The sequence below is a fragment of the Saccopteryx bilineata genome, chromosome 5 (genome assembly GCF_036850765.1).
Source record: "Saccopteryx bilineata isolate mSacBil1 chromosome 5, mSacBil1_pri_phased_curated, whole genome shotgun sequence".
NCBI classification, from domain to species: domain Eukaryota; kingdom Metazoa; phylum Chordata; class Mammalia; order Chiroptera; family Emballonuridae; genus Saccopteryx; species Saccopteryx bilineata.
Window position 1 is genome coordinate 98,885,327 of NC_089494.1, and position 17,770 is coordinate 98,903,096.

The 17,770-nt window shown below is 36.4% G+C and overlaps 1 protein-coding gene across 1 annotated transcript in view; it reads left to right on the forward strand.

Annotated features, from left to right (window-relative positions):
* The window catches only part of LRP1B (LDL receptor related protein 1B), a 2,131,860-nt gene that overhangs the window by 1,413,179 nt on the left and 700,911 nt on the right, over positions 1 to 17,770 (forward strand). Inside the window, exon 25 of the mRNA XM_066281034.1 lies at positions 569 to 773. Within this exon, the coding sequence (XP_066137131.1) occupies positions 569 to 773 (205 nt within the window). The remainder of the gene's footprint in view (positions 1 to 568; positions 774 to 17,770) is intronic.

Genomic DNA, 17,770 nt, shown 5'->3' on the forward strand with positions numbered 1-17,770 from the left:
TGGGGATGGAGGGAGAGGGAGTGTCTTGGGGTTCCTGGGGGTGGAGGGAGAGGGAGTGTCTTGGGGCTCCTCTTGGCTCTGGTTAAATGCAGTAAAGCGATCACATCTGTCTTGCTTCTAAAGTGAGTAGGTGCTCAGTAGTTATAACGCTGTTGTCCCAAGTGAACTTTTTCTTTGTTCTTCCCATGAAGATCAATATTTAAATTAAATTGCATTGATTTTAGCCAGCACATCATTATTATTCCCAAAATCCTCTGTTCTGCCTAAAAAGTCAGAAAAAAATGACATTTTTTCAACCTAAATATTATTATTAGCTCCAGAATTATTTAAAAATTCTGTTCCATTGTTACTGAAAGAGCCTTAAGAGATTAAAAGTTTCTGGAAAAAAATTAGTAATTCTAAATTTGGCACCTTTTTAATTTCTTTTATGCCAGGTATACCTTTTTTACTCCATCTTTTAGAGTGACTCCAGTGAATGAATACTTTATATGCTGATACATAGGCCTTTTCCTTTGGGCTTAACGTGTTCCTGAAATGTGTACAAGTGTTTCTCTCCCTTCTGCTGTAGGTGTAAGTGCAGTTGAAGTAGTTGTGGAGCACGGCCTGGCTACCCCGGAAGGACTGGCCGTCGACTGGATAGCGGGCAACGTATACTGGATAGACAGCAATCTGGACCAGATTGAAGTGGCCAAACTGGATGGATCCTTAAGAACTACACTCATAGCAGGAGCCATGGAACATCCTCGGGCTATTGCTTTAGACCCAAGATATGGGTAAAGATGTTTGCCTTTTACACATCCACTTTGGCTTAAGAAATATAATCTTTCAATTTAATGTCAAATTCAATTATCTCATAAATTATGCAACAAACTGCTTGTTTTGTGCATGTGTATATACATTATATATATGTGTGTGTGATATGTGTATATGTGTATATATATATAATTGTATAATATATAATTATATATATAATGTATAATACACACACATATTACCATGAGTTTGGTTATAGGATTTTTAAAAAGACACTTTTAGAAGTTATAAATGTCTTTTTTTAAAGATATGGGAATTAAGCTGGCCTTATTGAAAGCAATTACAACTCTATTTTGAAACAATAATTTAATGACGTTCTCTTTGACCTTCTAAAAATGCTGTAATTGTACCTAAGATATAGTTGCAAATGACAAGGCCAATTTTTGATCCAAACAGTCACAGATGTTAACCATCTCACACTATTTATTTTGTATGTACTTGGCATCAGTTTAAGAGAAAATCAGAAAAGCTTAAAGGAGACCAATGGTGAGATTCTGATTATTAGGACATTTGGAAGACAGGCATTTGGTTCTAAAAAACAAGGTCAGATGTTGAGTAACTCAGGTTATTGCCCTCAGTGTTTCCTGTGTGTTCCTTTCTAAAAGATCAAAAAAGAGGGACTATATTTGGAGCCAGACAATGAGGGTTCCAGTTCCTGATCAGTAAATTATTCTTTGGAGAAGCTACTCAGGTGTATTATCTTTCCTTAGAATTTAGTTTAAGTTTTCTCTTTTACAAGTCAGAGATAATAATATATGTATATATATAAATATGTATCATTAGCTTGTTTTTGAGAAGACAGGAAATATGTGGGATATAATATATAGCTGATATATGTGAGAGCACTGTATTCCTCCTAATTATTTATTTTCATGGTAATTACTCTGTAAATATAAAACCATTGTCAAATCTAAAAGGTAGTACAAAAAGCTTTTTCTTGTGTGACTCTGTACCCTTAAGTAATACAAAGTCCAAGAGCACCATTGAGATTGGGGAGTTTGCCAGTTAATGAGATGCAGAAGAGAAAAAGGGAGCTTTGTGTTTTGTCAGTTCCCTGGATGCACTGACTGCCTTGTGCTCTGGTTTATGCCCAAGGTCAGAAAGCAGTATATTGGGAAGTCTGTTGGGTTTTTTTTCCTTTTCCTGACTTTAGACACAGAAATTAAAGGGGTTGAGCAGGTTGTCTAGAGCAGGGTTCCAAACTGGCAACCCTTGTGGATGTGTTTTCTTTCTCTTCCACAGTGTTTTAAATTTATTTGAATTAGTTGCCAATTTAAAATACTGAAAGATTTTGCATAGTGCTGTGGATTTCCGACTTCTTTTGGAAAACCAAGGAGATCTGGCAGTGATGAGCAGAGCAATAGCGGCTTCTTTTAACTTGGGGATGTGTTCTCTAGTTTACACAGTCCTCACTTTGCCCATTTCACTTATTAACTCTAATAGTAGCAATAAATTCACAAGAAGATATATGCTATGATTAATGAGAAATTCCACTTTTGTAAAGAAACTATTTCTGAGGTTTCAAGTAGATTGCTGATCCTGACCCTTTAATTCCTGGAAGGCTTCATCATCAACAGAGGCTGCACCCTCAGTGTGACTGCTGCTGGCATGAAAGTTTCACCTAACATCCATGCCTATGTTGCGCCAGCTCCATATCTGCATGAGAAACTTTCTGGATAAGTGAAAAGTGATATTTTAGAGAAAGTTGTAGTTTTAGTATTTAAACTAACACAATAGAAAAACTGAGAATGTCTCTCATATTACAATTGTCACATAGAGAGGAAAACCAAGAAACAAACAATAAAATAGGTGTACTGAAATTTTAAAAATAATCTGACCAAATAAAACAGTGATGCAGGAAGTTGAAATTTCATTTTCTACAGCTTTGAACTGACAATATTTAGGCTAACCTTATTCATATCAGTTTGTTAGGAAAACATAAAACCCGAAAGCAGAAAAGAAAAAACAAAAAGAACATACAAGCCCCACATACTGTTTAAGTAAAAATATCAGATGCTATTTCAGAGATATAAAAGGAGCTTCAAAAGTAAATTATCCTTTAAGACTGAAAGTTAGAATAGAGCAAGCATGTGAGTAGGGAGAACTTGAGGATGCTTCAGTGAAAGGTGATGCCTTTTCTTATTAGTGACTGCTATTATGGTGTGAAGTTAATTAAAACAACTACAGTAGTATTAATTTTTTTTGAAATGGGTGAAGTAATAATACTTATGATATTTTTTTAGCATAGATTACCAAGTCTCAAAGTTGTGATGATATTTCTTATTTATTCAAGTCCAGGAAAGAATTGAAAGGTTGACAGGTTTGGGTGTCTTAATGTGGTAAACTTTTTTTTGTTAAAAAAGATTTTATAGAAGATTGATACAATTAAGAAATGAGGTTTCTATAAACACCTTAAAAGCCCAGATGTAGCAATTAAAATTTAAAATATACTGCAAATATTAACACATTTCAGATTTATTGGATATTTTAGTAAAAATATACATAAAAAATTTTAAACATTGGACCTTTTATAGACTTTTTAAATTCATTTTGGAGAAAAGAGAGAGAAAGAGAGAAGAGGGGGAGGAGCAGGAATCACCAACACCTGTATGTTGCTTTGACCAGGCAGGCCCAGGGTTTCGAACCAGCAATGTCAGTGTTCCAGGTCATCACCTTATCCACTGAGCCACCACAGGTCAGGCAGCACTGGACCTCTAAAAGGTAGACTGAACAGCAAGTAAAGCATGGAGGTACTAGAAGGAAAAAAATAAATAAAGATCAGAGCAGAAATAATGACATAGAGGCTAAAGAAACAATACAGAGGATCAATGAAACCAGGAGCTGGTTCTTTGAAAAGGTATACAAGATCCATAAACCTTTAACCAGACTCACCAAGAAAAAAGAAAAAATACTCAAATAAATAAAATTAGAAATGAGAGTGGAGAAATAACAACTGACACAACAGAAATACAAAATATTGTAGGAAAATACTATGAAGAACTGTATGCCAAAAAACTAGACAACCTAGATGAAATGGACAAATTCTTTGAAACATATAATCTTCCAAAAATTAATCTGGACAAATCAGAAAACCTAAACATACCAATTACAACAAATGAGATTGAAACAGTTATCAAAAAACTCCCAAAAAAGAAAATTCATGGGTCTAATGGCTTCATAAGTAAATTCTACCAAATATTCAAAGAAGAACTAACTCCTATTCCTCTCAAGCTATTTCAAAAAATTAAAGAGGAAGGAAGACTTCTAACCTCCTTTTATGAGGTGAGCATAATTCTGATTCCAAAACCAGGCAAAGACAACACAAAGAAAGAAAATTATAGGGCCAATATCCCTGATAAATTTAGATACTAAAATCCTCAATAAAATAGCAAACTGGATCTAGCAATATATGACAAAAATCATACACCATGATCAAGTGGGATTTATTCTGGTGAGACAAGGCTGGTACAATACTCACAAATCAATCAATGTGATTCATCACATAAAAAAAGGAAGGAGAAAAACCATATGATAATTTCAATAGATGCAGACAAAGCATTTGATAAAATCCAGCACCCATTCATGATCAAAATTCTCAGCAAAGTGGGAATACAGGGAACATACCGCAACATGATAAAAGCCATCTATGAAAAACCCACAGCCAACATCATACTCAATGGGCAAAAATTAAAAGCAATCCCCTTAAGATCAGGAACAAGGCAGGGGTGCCCCCTTTCACCACTCTTATTCAACATAGTACTAGAAGTCCTAGCCACAGCAGTCAGACAAGAAAAAGAAATAAAAGGCAAGGCCATTGTACTCAAAACAGCCTGGTACTGGCATAAGAACAGGCATATAGATCAATGTAACAGAACAGAGAACCCAGAAATAAACCCACACTTTTATGGACAACTGATATTTGATAAAGGAGGTAAGAGCATACATTGGAGTAAAGACAGCCTCTTCAAAAAATGGTATTGGGGAAATTGGACAGCTACCTGCAAAAACATGAAACTAGACCACCAACTTACACCATTGACAAAAATAAACTCAAAATGGATAAAAGATTTAAATGTAAGCCATAAAACCATAAGCATCTTAGAAGAAAACATTGGTAGTAAGCTCTCTGACATCTCTCACAGCAATATATTTGCTGATTTATCTCCACGGGGAAGTGAAATAAAAGACAGGATAAACAAATGGGACTATATCAAACTAAAAAGCTTTTCCACAGCTAAAGACAATAAAAACAGAATAAAAAGACAAACTACACAATGGGAGAACATATTTGACAATATATCTGATAAGGGGTTAATAACCAAAATTTATAAAGAACTTGTAAAACTCAACACCAGGAAGACAAACAATCTAATCAAAAAATGGGTGAAAGAAATGGATAGACACTTCTCCAAAGAGGACATACAGATGTCCAATAGGCATATGAAATAATGCTCAACATTACTAATCATTAGAGATATGCAAATTAAAACCACAATGAGATATCATCTCACACCAGTCAGAATGGCGCTTATCAACAAAACAACACAGAATAAGTGCTGGCGAGGATGTGGAGAAAAGGGAACCCTCCTGCACTGCTGGTGAGAATGGAGACTGGTGGAGCCACTGTGGAAAACAGTATGGAGATTCCACAAAAAATTAAAAATTGAACTGCCTTTTGACCCAGCTATCCCACTTTTAGGAATATACCCCAAGAACATCATAGCACTGTTTCAAAAGGAGAAATGCACCCCCATGTTTATGGCAGCATTGTTCACAATAGCAAAGATCTGGAAACTGCCCAAGTGTCCATCAGTGGACGAGTGGATTAAAAGGCTATGGTACAGATATACTATGGAGTACTACTCAGCCATAAGAAATGATGACATCGGATCACTTACAACAACATGGATGGACCTTGATAACATTATATTGAGAGAAATAAGTAAATCAGAAAAAACTAAGAAGTGTATGATTCCATACATAGATGGGACATAAAAATAAGACTCAGAGACATGGACAACAGTGTGGTGGTTATGAGGGGGTGGGCATGAAGAAAACCAGTTAGAAGGTGATAGAAGACAATTAGACTTTGGGTGATGGGAATGCAGCATAATCAAATGTCAAAATAACCTAGAGATGTTTTCTCTGAACATATATACCCTGATATATCAATGTCACCCCATTAAAATAAAAAAAAGGTAGACTGAGAATATAGTAAAATTAAGCACCCATACACTTAACTGCAAAGCCAAGCTAAGCATAAGAAGACCAACATTAAAAAAAAAAATTGTGCTATTAGTATATTCAAAAAGACACATAAGGGTGACGTCACGGAAATGGCGCTGTGAGAAGCGCATCCGACAGCTCTCCCCTAAATCACAACAAATTTATCAACTAGAAACAGAAAAATTTATCCTCGGAGCATTCTGGAGTTCCACACAAACTGAAAGCAAAAGGACTGTTATCACTTGAATCTGAGAGACGAGGGTGTGGAGGAAGCTACCGCAGCGACGCTCATTCAAGCCGCCAGGGAGTGCGCCCGCGGTGAGTCAGCCCATATACTTGGGAACCGCAAGCCGCCGGGAGCCCGCGAGCTGCCACGAACCCCCGCGAACCGCCACCGCGAGCTGCCGCGAGCCCCCGCGAACCGCCACCGCGAGCGGCCGCCACGAGCCGCCGCGCGCGCGCCCGGTCCGGTTGAGCACCGCTGACGTTCCCAGCGGCCCGCACACTGCAAGTGGGGGTCGCCGAACACCGGTGCCCGGAGCGCCCCATTCGCGCGCGTGCCTTGGGCATTCCACGTGCCCAGGGCGCCCTACTGGCCCTCACACCCAGGGGGCTCCATTATCCTGCGCCTGGTGCGGTCCAGCCGCCAGCGGCGGGGCGATCGGGAGAGGCTTGGGAGATTCTCTCCGTGGGCGGGGCACCTCACCCAGCCATTCAAGCTAACAATCAAGCATTGGGGGAGGGGTGCGCGCAGGCAGCCTAAAATACCTTCGGAAACACAGCTGCGACACAATCACTGAAATTAGCTTAACCCATAAAATCTGCGCACCCTCGGTTCTAATTGATAAGATCTCTCTCAGTTCAGCGATCCAAGACAAGAGGCGTGATATTTTTTAGTGCCTCTCCGTAAAGGGGTGGGGGCAACTTCTGATTGATAGAGCCTCCATATTCAGGGATAAACGCTAACAAGAAGGACTTGGCAGATAATAAAGTCTATACTACACTAGTCGTAAGCAGAGACTAGTGCCTCTTCTTCCCTGCAAAAACAGGCTACAAAGTGTGGAAAGCCTGGGTTGAGAGGTCCAAATAAATGATAGGCGCTGAACAGTCACCTTGACAACAATTGACTCCCACCCCCGCCTGATTACACTGGAGGCCCTGACTGTCAGAGCCTTTCCCAAAGCCTTGCACTGAGTGGGGATAGAGTGGGGATTTCCCAGCTCTTTGAGTCTCTTACTCCCCAGGCAGAAGCAGTTGCAGCCTTATAGCTGGATCACCAGGCTGCTAATTCAGAAAGGGGGGACTAGGAGAGAGAATCCAGGAAAGCAAACTCTCTCATCGTTGGACCCGGCAAACGCCAACAATCCTTTACTTCCAGCAAGACTAAAGCCAATTATATGACATTGCCATAGAATCCCATCAACTGCAAATCCCTAACTAAGAGTGACACAGGGGCAGAGCCTGGGGTACAGAGTCACCGACTAGGAAGAGGGAGAGAAAAGAAAAAGAAAGAAGTTAACCTCTCAAAATCAAGAAAAACCCACAGACTTTACAACTTGATCCACTAATTTTTTTTTTGTTGTTGTTGTTGTTGCTTGTTTCTTCTATCTTTTTGCCTTTATTTCCTCCACCTCGGTCCTTCTATTCTCTGCCCATCTTATGCTTCCCCTTTCTTGAACTACACTACCCATGAGTGTTGCATTTTATTTTTCTTCTTCATCCTCACCCTCCTTTAAGGTTATACTCCAAAACACTTAACTCTCACTCTCTCCTCTTTTTTTTTTTTTTTGTCTTGCTTTATTTTGTTTTTTTCTCCTCATATTTTATTTCTTCCTTCGTTTTTCTCTTTTTCTTATTTTTTCCTTTCTACTCGTTTTTTCTTTTCTCATTTTACTTTCCTCCCATATAATCCTCAATCACGAACAAATTAGTTAATTTGGGACTCAAGGCTTTTTTTTGGTTTTATTTCTCTTTTTTGCTTTTGTTTTTATTTTTTTTTCTCTTGTTTGTTTATTTTTGTGGCATTTTGGGTCCTCCCAACCCAACGTCTCGATTGTATTTAGTCTTCGCTCCACTTAATACAACAGATTTTTACTTATTATTTTTATTTTTTCTTCTTTATTATTCTTTTTTGGTCTTTTTTTCTGATTCCCTCTTATCCCTCTCATTATATCTCTTAGTTGACCATCACTTACAAGCAAATCATCTTATGCTTGTCTAAGATTTTCTTCCTTTTTTTTTTTTTTTTTTTTTTTTTTTTTGCATTTAGTAGGTCCCTACTCCCTTTTTTTGCCCCTTGAACTCTTCACCCCAAATTAGGCCCTCCATTATAGGCACGATATTTCCCTGAGGAGGGGAGAGGAGGGAAAGAGAAGAGAGAAAAAAGGGGGAAATAATAAATTATTACTGTTTTTTTTTTTTGTGGGCTGTTTTACCCTTTTTTTTTTTTCTTTTTACTCTTTATTAATTCTAATTAGTGCTATCAATAAGACCACCCTCAGATGCCGATAAGAAAGAGGAAATCGAATATTATGGATACAAAAGAAAGAGAGGTAACACAAATAGATGTGGAAAAATCTATGGAGAAAAGACTTAACATATTGGAAGCCTTGGAGCTAAATGACAGAGAATTTAAACTAGAAATCTTAAAAATACTCAGAGATATACAAGAAAACACAGAAAGGCAATATAGGGAGATCAGAAAACAACTCAATGAACACAAGGAATATATTACCAAGGAAATTGAAACTATAAAAACAAATCAAACAGAAATGAAAAACTCAATTCACGAGCTGAAAAACGAGGTAACAAGCTTAGCTAACAGAACAGCCCAGATTGAAGATAGGATTAGTGAAATAGAAGACAAACAACTTGAGGCACAACAGAGAGAAGAAGAAAGAGACTCAAGAATAATAAAAAATGAGAAAGCCCTACAGGAATTGTCTGACTCCATCAGAAAGAATAACATAAGAATAATAGGTATATCAGAGGGAGAAGAGAAAGAAAATGGAATGGAGAATATACTCAAACAAATAATAGACGAGAACTTCCCAAGCCTGTGGAAGGAACTAAAGCCTCAAATTCAAGAAGCAAACAGAACACCAAGTTTTCTTAACCCCAACAAACCCACTCCAAGGCACATCATAATAAAGATGACACAAACCAATGACAAAGAAAAAATTCTCAAGGCAGCCAGGGAAAAGAAGAGTACAACATATAAAGGAAGGCCTATTAGATTATCATCAGATTTCTCAGCAGAAACTCTACAAGCTAGAAGAGAGTGGACCCCAATATTTAAAGCCCTGAAAGAGAGGAACTTTCAGCCAAGAATACTATACCCATCAAAGCTATCCTTCAAGTATGAAGGAGATATAAAAACATTCACAAACACAGAAAAGATGAGAGAATTTATCAACAGAAAGCCCCCACTCCAGGAAATACTAAAGGGGGTTTTCCAACCAGATTCAAAGAACAAAAGAAAACAACACCACAAGTAACAGCTCCACCAAGAACACAATAAAACCAAACTTAAACTGTGACAACAAAGGAAAAAAAGGGGGGAGAGGATGGAGATTAACAGTAGCAAAGGATGATGAAGTGCAGAAATACTTATAAGATAGGGTACTACAATGAATATGGTAGGTACCCTTTTCATTACTTAATGGTAACCACCCTTAAAAAAACCACCACAAAAACACTTGACTTAAAAAAGGTAGCAACAGAGGAAAGAAGTATGGAACACAAACAAACAAAAACAAATGATAGAAAAACAAAAGAGAAGAATCAAACTAGATACAAAACTAACAGAAAGCAATTTATAAAATGGCAGTAGGGAACCCACAAGTGTCAATAATTACACTAAATGTAAATGGATTAAACTTACCAATAAAAAGACACAGAGTAGCAGAATGGATTAAAAAAGAAAATCCAACTATATGCTGCCTACAAGAAACACATCTAAGCAACAAGGATAAAAACAAATTCAAAGTGAAAGGCTGGAAAACAATACTCCAAGCAAACAACACCCAAAAAAAAGCAGGCGTAGCAATACTCATATCTAATAATGCTGACTACAAGACAGAAAAAGTACTCAGAGACAAAAATGGTCATTTCATAATGATTAAGGGGAAGTTGAATCAAGAAGACATAACAATCCTTAATATATATGCACCAAACCAAGGAGCACCAAAATATATAAGACAGCTACTTATTGACCTTAAAACAAAAACTAACAAAAATACAATCATACTTGGAGACCTCAATACACCGCTGACGGCTCTAGATCGGTCATCCAAACAGAGAATCAATAAAGATATAGTGGCCTTAAACGAAATACTAGAACACCTGGATATGATAGACATCTACAGGACACTTCATCCCAAAGCGACAGAGTATACATTTTTCTCTAGTGTACATGGAACATTCTCAAGAATTGACCATATGTTGGGCCACAAAGACAATATCAGCAAATTTAGAAAAATTGAAATTGTACCAAGCATATTTTCTGATCATAAAGCCTTGAAACTAGAATTCAACTGCAAAAAAGAGGGGGAAAAACCCACAAAAATGTGGAAACTAAACAACATACTTCTAAAAAATGAATGGGTCAAAGAAGAAATAAGTGCAGAAAATCAAAAGATATATACAGACAAATGAAAATGAAAATAGGACATATCAGAATCTCTGGGATGCAGCAAAAGCAGTAATAAGAGGAAAGTTCATATCACTTCAGGCCTATATGAACAAACAAGAGAGAGCCGAAGTAAACCACTTAACTTCACACCTTAAGGAACTAGAAAAAGAAGAACAAAGACAACCCAAAACCAGCCGAAGAGAGGAGATAATAAAAATCAGAGCAGAAATAAATGAAATAGAGAACAGAAAAACTATAGAAAAAATCAATAAAACAAGGAGCTGGTTCTTTGAAAAGATCAACAAAATTGACAAACCCTTGGCAAGACTCACTAAGGAAAAAAGACACAGGACTCAAATAAATAAAATCCAAAATGAAAGAGGAGAGATCACCACAGACATCATAGAAATACAAAGAATTATTGTAGAATACTATGAAAAATTATATGCCACCAAATACAACAACCTAGAAGAAATGGATAAATTCCTAGAACAATACAACCTTCCTAGTCTGAGTCATGAAGAAGCAGAAAACCTAAACAGACCAATCAGCAGGGAGGAAATAGAAAAAAACTATTAAAAATCTCCCCAAAAATAAAAGTCCAGGCCCAGACGGTTATACTAGTGAATTCTATCAAACATTCAAAGAAGACTTGGTTCCTATTCTACTCAAAGTCTTCCAAAAAATTGAAGAAGAAGCAATACTTCCAAACACATTTTATGAGGCCTACATAACCCTCATACCAAAACCTGGCAAGGATGGCACAAAGAAAGAAAACTACAGACCAATATCTCTAATGAATACAGATGCTAAAATACTAAACAAAATACTGGCAAACCAAATACAACAACATATTAAAAAAATAATACATCATGATCAAGTGGAATTCATCCCAGAATCTCAAGGATGGTTCAACATACGCAAAACGGTTAACGTAATACACCATATCAACAAAACAAAGAACAAAAACCACATGATCTTATCAATAGATGCAGAAAAGGCTTTTGATAAAATACAACACAATTTTATGTTTAAGACTCTCAACAAAATGGGTATAGAAGGAAAATATCTCAACATGATAAAGGCCATATATGATAAACCATCAGCCAACATCCTATTAAACGGCATAAAACTGAGGACTTTCTACCTTAAATCAGGAACAAGACAGGGTTGTCCACCTCTCTCCACTCTTATTCAACGTGGTGCTAGAAGTTCTGGCCAGAAGCAATCAGACAAGACAAAGAAATAAAAGGCATCCATATCGGAAAAGAAGAAGTAAAAGCTATCACTTTTTGCTGATGATATGATCCTATACATCGAAAACCCGAAGGATTCCACAAAAAGATTATTAGAAACAATAAACCAATACAGTAAGGTCGCAGGATACAAAATTAACATACAAAAGTCCATAGCCTTTCTATATGCCAACAATGAAATATTAGAAAACGAACTCAAAAAAATAATCCCCTTCACGATTGCAACAAAAAAAATAAAATACCTAGGAATAAACATAACAAAGAACATAAAGGACCTATATAATGAAAATTACAAAGCATTGTTAAGGGAAATCGAGAAAAGATACAATGAGATGGAAAAATATTCCTTGTTCTTGGATAGGAAGAATAAATATTATCAAAATGGCCATATTACCCAAAGCAATATACAAATTTAATGCAATTCCCATCAAAATCCCTATGAGATTTTTTAAAGAAATGGAACAAAAAATCATCAGATTTATATGTAACTATAAAAAACCCCGAATAGCCAAAACAATCCTAAGGAAAAAGAATGAAGCTGGGGGCATTACAATACCTGACTTTAAACTATATTATAGGGCCACGATAATCAAAACAGCATGGTAATTGGCAGAAAAATAGAACACTCAGACCAATGGAACAGAATAGAAAGCCCAGAAATAAAACCACATATATATGGTCAAATAATCTTTGATAAAGGGGCCAACAACACACAATGGAGGAAAAGGAAAGCCTCTTCAACAAATGGTGTTGGGAAAACTGGAAAGCCACATGCAAAAGCAATGAAACTCGACTACAGCCTGTCCAGGCCGTGTACTAAAATTAATTCAAAATGGATCAACAGACCTAAATATAAGACCTGAAACAATAAAGTACATAGAAGAAGAAATAGGTATTAAAATCATGGACCTGGGTTTTAAAGAACATTTTATGAACTTGACTCCAATGGCAAGAGAAGTGAAGGCAAAGATAAATGAATGGGGACTACATCAGAATTAAAAGTTTTTTGCTCAGCAAGAGAAACTGATATCAAAATAAACAGACAGCCAACTATATGGGAACTGATATTTTCAAACGACAGCTTAGATAAGGGCCTAATATCCAAAATTTTACAAAGAACTCATAAAACTCAACAACAAACAAACAAACAAACCCAATAAAAAAATGGGAAGAGGACATGAACAGACACTTCTCCCAGGAAGAGATACCAAATGGCCAACAGATATATGAAAAGATGCTCAGCTTCATTAGTTATTAGAGAAATGCAAATCAAAACTACAATGAGATACCACACTCAACCCCTGTTAGATTAGCTATTATCAACAGAGAGGTAATAGCAATGTTGGAGAGGCTGTGTGGAGAAAAAGGAACCCTCATTCACTGTTGTGGGACTGTAAAGTAGTACAACCATTATGGAGGAAAGTATGGTGGTTCCTCAAAAAACTGCAAATAGAACTACCTTATGACCCAGCAATCCCTCTACTGGGTATATACCCCAAAACCTCAGAAACATTGATACGTGAAGACACATGTAGCCCCATGTTCATTGCAGCACTGTTCACAGTGGCCAAGACATGGAAACAACCAAAAAGCCCTTCAATAGAAGACTGGATAAAGAAGATGTGGCACATATACACTATGGAATACTACTCAGCCATAAGAAATGATGACATCAGATCATTTACAGCAAAATGGTGGGATCTTGATAACATTATAAGGAGTGAAATAAGCAAATCAGAAAAAAACAAGAACTACATGATTCCATACATTGGTGGAACATAAAAATGAGACTAAGAGACATGGACAAGAGTGTGGTGGTTACCAAGGGTGGGGGGGGGGAGGGAGGACATGGGAGGGAGGGAGGGAGAGAGTTAGGGGGAGGGGAGGGGCACAGAGAACTAGATAGAGGGTGACGGAGGACAATCTGACTTTGGGCGAGGGGTTTGCAACATAATTTGATGACAAAATAACCTAGACATGTTTTCTTTGAATATATGTACCCTGATTTTTAATGTCATCCCATTACCATTAATAAAAATTTATTAAAAAAAAAGAAAAAAGAAAATATTGTTGTAAAAAAAAAAAAAAAGACACATAAGATGTCCACCTATTTTTCAAATTATTGTTGAAATACATAAGGAAGCTATGAACCAAAATTGATAGGAGTCCCAAAGACATTTAAACCTCTATTGAAAATTTTTATTTTTGGATAAATCCACTGGACAATTTTTTGATAAATATGTTTTGTATAAATACTGTTATCTTCCCTAAGCTTTCCTAACATAAATTTTCCAATATTGAGCAAAGTTGCTTCTAAGTCTATGAAATCATTCACTGCTCTTGGTATATATAAATTATGCTCAATATATGTTCTTGATATATATAACTGAGCTAAATAAATTAATGCATACATATGAATAGATTTTGTTTACATGTAACATTCAGAAACTCAGGGATGTACCTTAAAATATGAATTATACAGTAAAAATAAGAATCTGATACTATACATTTTGTTACAAGGAAAACATTTTTTTTTTTTCTTCCTGAAGCTGGAAACAGGGAGAGACAGTCAGACTCCCACATGCGCCCGACCGGGATCCACCCGGCACGCCCACCATGGGGCGATGCTCCTGCCCATCCTGGGCATCGCCATGTTGCGACCAGAGCCACTCTAGCGCCTGAGGCAGAGGCCACAGAACCATCCCCAGCGCCCGGGCCATCTTTGCTCCAATGGAGCCTTGGCTGCGGGAGGGGAAGAGAGAGACAGAGAGGAAGGCGCAGCGGAGGGGTGGAGAAGCAAATGGGCGCTTCTCCTGTGTGCCCTGGCCGGGAATCGAACCTGGGTCCTCTGCACGCTAGGCTGACGCTCTACCTCTGAGCCAACCGGCCAGGGCAAGAAAAACATTTTTTTAAGAAAGTTTACAGTGTTTACAACCAGCAACTTTGCTTACTCAGCCCAGCTGAGGGAAAAACAAAACAAGCTATAACATTAGCCCCATAAAACACACTTACATCATGTAAAGTTCTACAGCAATCAAAGTCTTTGTGACTTATTTTACAAATACTAAAGAAGTGTTTTTTATAAACTACTTTCCATCGTAAGCATTGAGTCCCCTGGCCTTCATATTACATTACTAATATGAAGGTTTGACTAAGTATCTCAAGTGACAAGTTCTTCTAGGATGGTAAATTGGGAGTCTTAGGGAGCAGATATGTTTCATTGATTCCATTTTAAGGGAATATACTTATTTTTAAGGTGACCTGAATGAGTACATGAATCTCTTCTAAACATCAAGCTTGTTATTAGGGAGTAACAAGCACCACGGGGTTCACAATCTGTCAGGCAACACTCACTTCAGTTCTTAAACTTCCATTGCCTTTATTCTTGCGCAAGGGCATGGCCTCACCCTGCTCCACTGTGGTATTAGGTTTTTTTTGACATGATAACTGGACTCTGCTATAACAATTATAGTTGATGAAAACAGATATAGTAATTGTGAAGACTGATAGAAATGTCTAAATAAAATTTTAATTTTATCTGGGAGTGATCTTAAACCAAAATAATAAAGATGTTGTTTTTAGCAGACCTCAAGATTGTAGGTAATAACCTCCTTTTTTAGCCAAGATCATTTATTTTTCACCTTCTGCAGCTTGACCTGATAAATGATAATGGCCTTTTCATGACTGTAATGGTACAATTTGTTCATGGTCTATTGACCCAATTTAATCCTGATACAAACTAAACCATGAATGCAGGAACTGTAGAATCAGTAGACTGTAGTCTCTTTTTTAAAAAGCAATTGTGGCTGAATATTTTCATAGGTCCTGTAAAAAAAAGGGTATTTAGTCATTGTATATATGATGAAATAATACAATCTTTGAAATGCTAATAATTTTAACAATAGTAAAGTAATATGGGAAAATATTCTCTTGAAATAGCACATTGTAAAGTACACAAAAGTGTGCCTAGAGTTTTGTGAAACAATGATTCTTGAAATCAACTTTTAAATTGATTATAAACTGACTTATGGCTTTCAAGGTTAAGAACACTTTTAAGGGAACTAATTCTAGAACATGGTATTTTATAAAACATGTTGGAAACTTCCCACCTGAATTGATGAAAGGTTAGTACTAGGGTGACCACTGCAGAGGAACACCTTAGTGTGGCTATATTTAGTAAAACAGTGAGGGGATCACTTGTTTTAGAATGCTAAAAATTGCTCCCAGCCATATTTCTTTTTGTCCACTGAAAACAGCTATTTAAGTACCCATGGTACTTCTTTTTGATAAATTTACACAGAGCACTCAGATTTGCAGGGATGCTGATATGTAGGTTGGAATGCTGCAACCACATAAGGCAGAACTGGGTAGGAAGTTACCAGGGAGACACCAGATCTTCATTTGTCTAATCTGGTGATGATTTAGTCACAGATATTCAAAGTACCTATGACTCTCAAATTTATTGTTTTCAGGAATTATTTTTACTGATCTTTTTCAAATTTGCAAATCTTCTTGTTTGTCAAGGTATCACCATAATTTTGATTGATGTTTTTTTTTGTTTCTATTTTAAATCTTATTTCTTAAATACTCAGTTAAAAGGGAAACTAAAAAATAACAACTTGTGTCAATAAAAAGATGTATGCATCCAAAAGTAAATTTGAAGTAAATCATATAATTCCTTTTATATTCATTGTTATTAAGGACAAGATTCAACTATTTAACTAAATGGCCTACCAGTTTTATATTAATTAATCTTTGTTCCATTTTAACTGGCAACATATTTTATGTATATACTTATATTTATTTATATATCTATTTCTCTGTGTGTATATATATTGCTTTAATTAGTTTATACTTACATTTCTATATTAGTATTTTTCATACAAAACAATTCCATCTTTAAACAATAATCTTTTCAGAAGAAAATCTCAATAGTTTTATAAATGTCCTCTAATAGTATACATTTAAAATATTTACCTATTTATTTAATTTTAATTATTCACTTTTAAATATTATAAAATTTTTAAATATACAAAATAAATTTTATTTATTTTTTATTTACAAAGACAGAGAGTCAGATAGAGGGATAGATAGGGACAGACAGGAACGAGAAAGATGAGAAGCATCAATCATCAGTTTTTTGTTGTGACACCTTAGTTCATTGATTGCTTTCTCATATGTTCCTTGACCGTGGGCCTTCAGCAGACCGAGTAACCCCTTGCTTAATTCAGCGACCATGGGTCCAAGCTGGTGAGCTTTGCTCAAACCAGTACTCAAGCTGGTGACCTCGGGGTCTCGAACCTGGGTCCTCCGCATCCCAGTCCGACGCTCTATCCACTGCGCCACCACCTGGTCACGCTATACAAAATAAAAATTTACAGAATAACCTCTCTTATATTAATCATACAAATGTTCACTTTAACTTTTTCCCACAGTTTGCTTAATTTATTCAAATATTTAGTGGTAAAACAATAAACAGTTTGGATGTTGTTTTTATGAATTTAGTTCCAGCACCAGGGCTGCAGAAGCACTTAAAGCTACCCATAAAACTAATTTTTTTAAAAAAATATATAAATTTATTATTTGAGATTTATTCTATGCCATAAACCAAATCTTAGGACCTACTCCTCATACTTTTTTCATGGCTTTGACTCATGGTAACTTTATAAAACTAACCTATGTTCACATATATGCTATTGTAACATTTAAACATCAACATTAGCATTAATTATAATTCTTTTTCTCTCCATTTCTTTAACAATATAGAAAAACTTTGAAATTTTATCTTTAAAAAATATTCTCGGCCTGACTTGTGGTGGCGCAGTGGATAAAGCGTCGACCT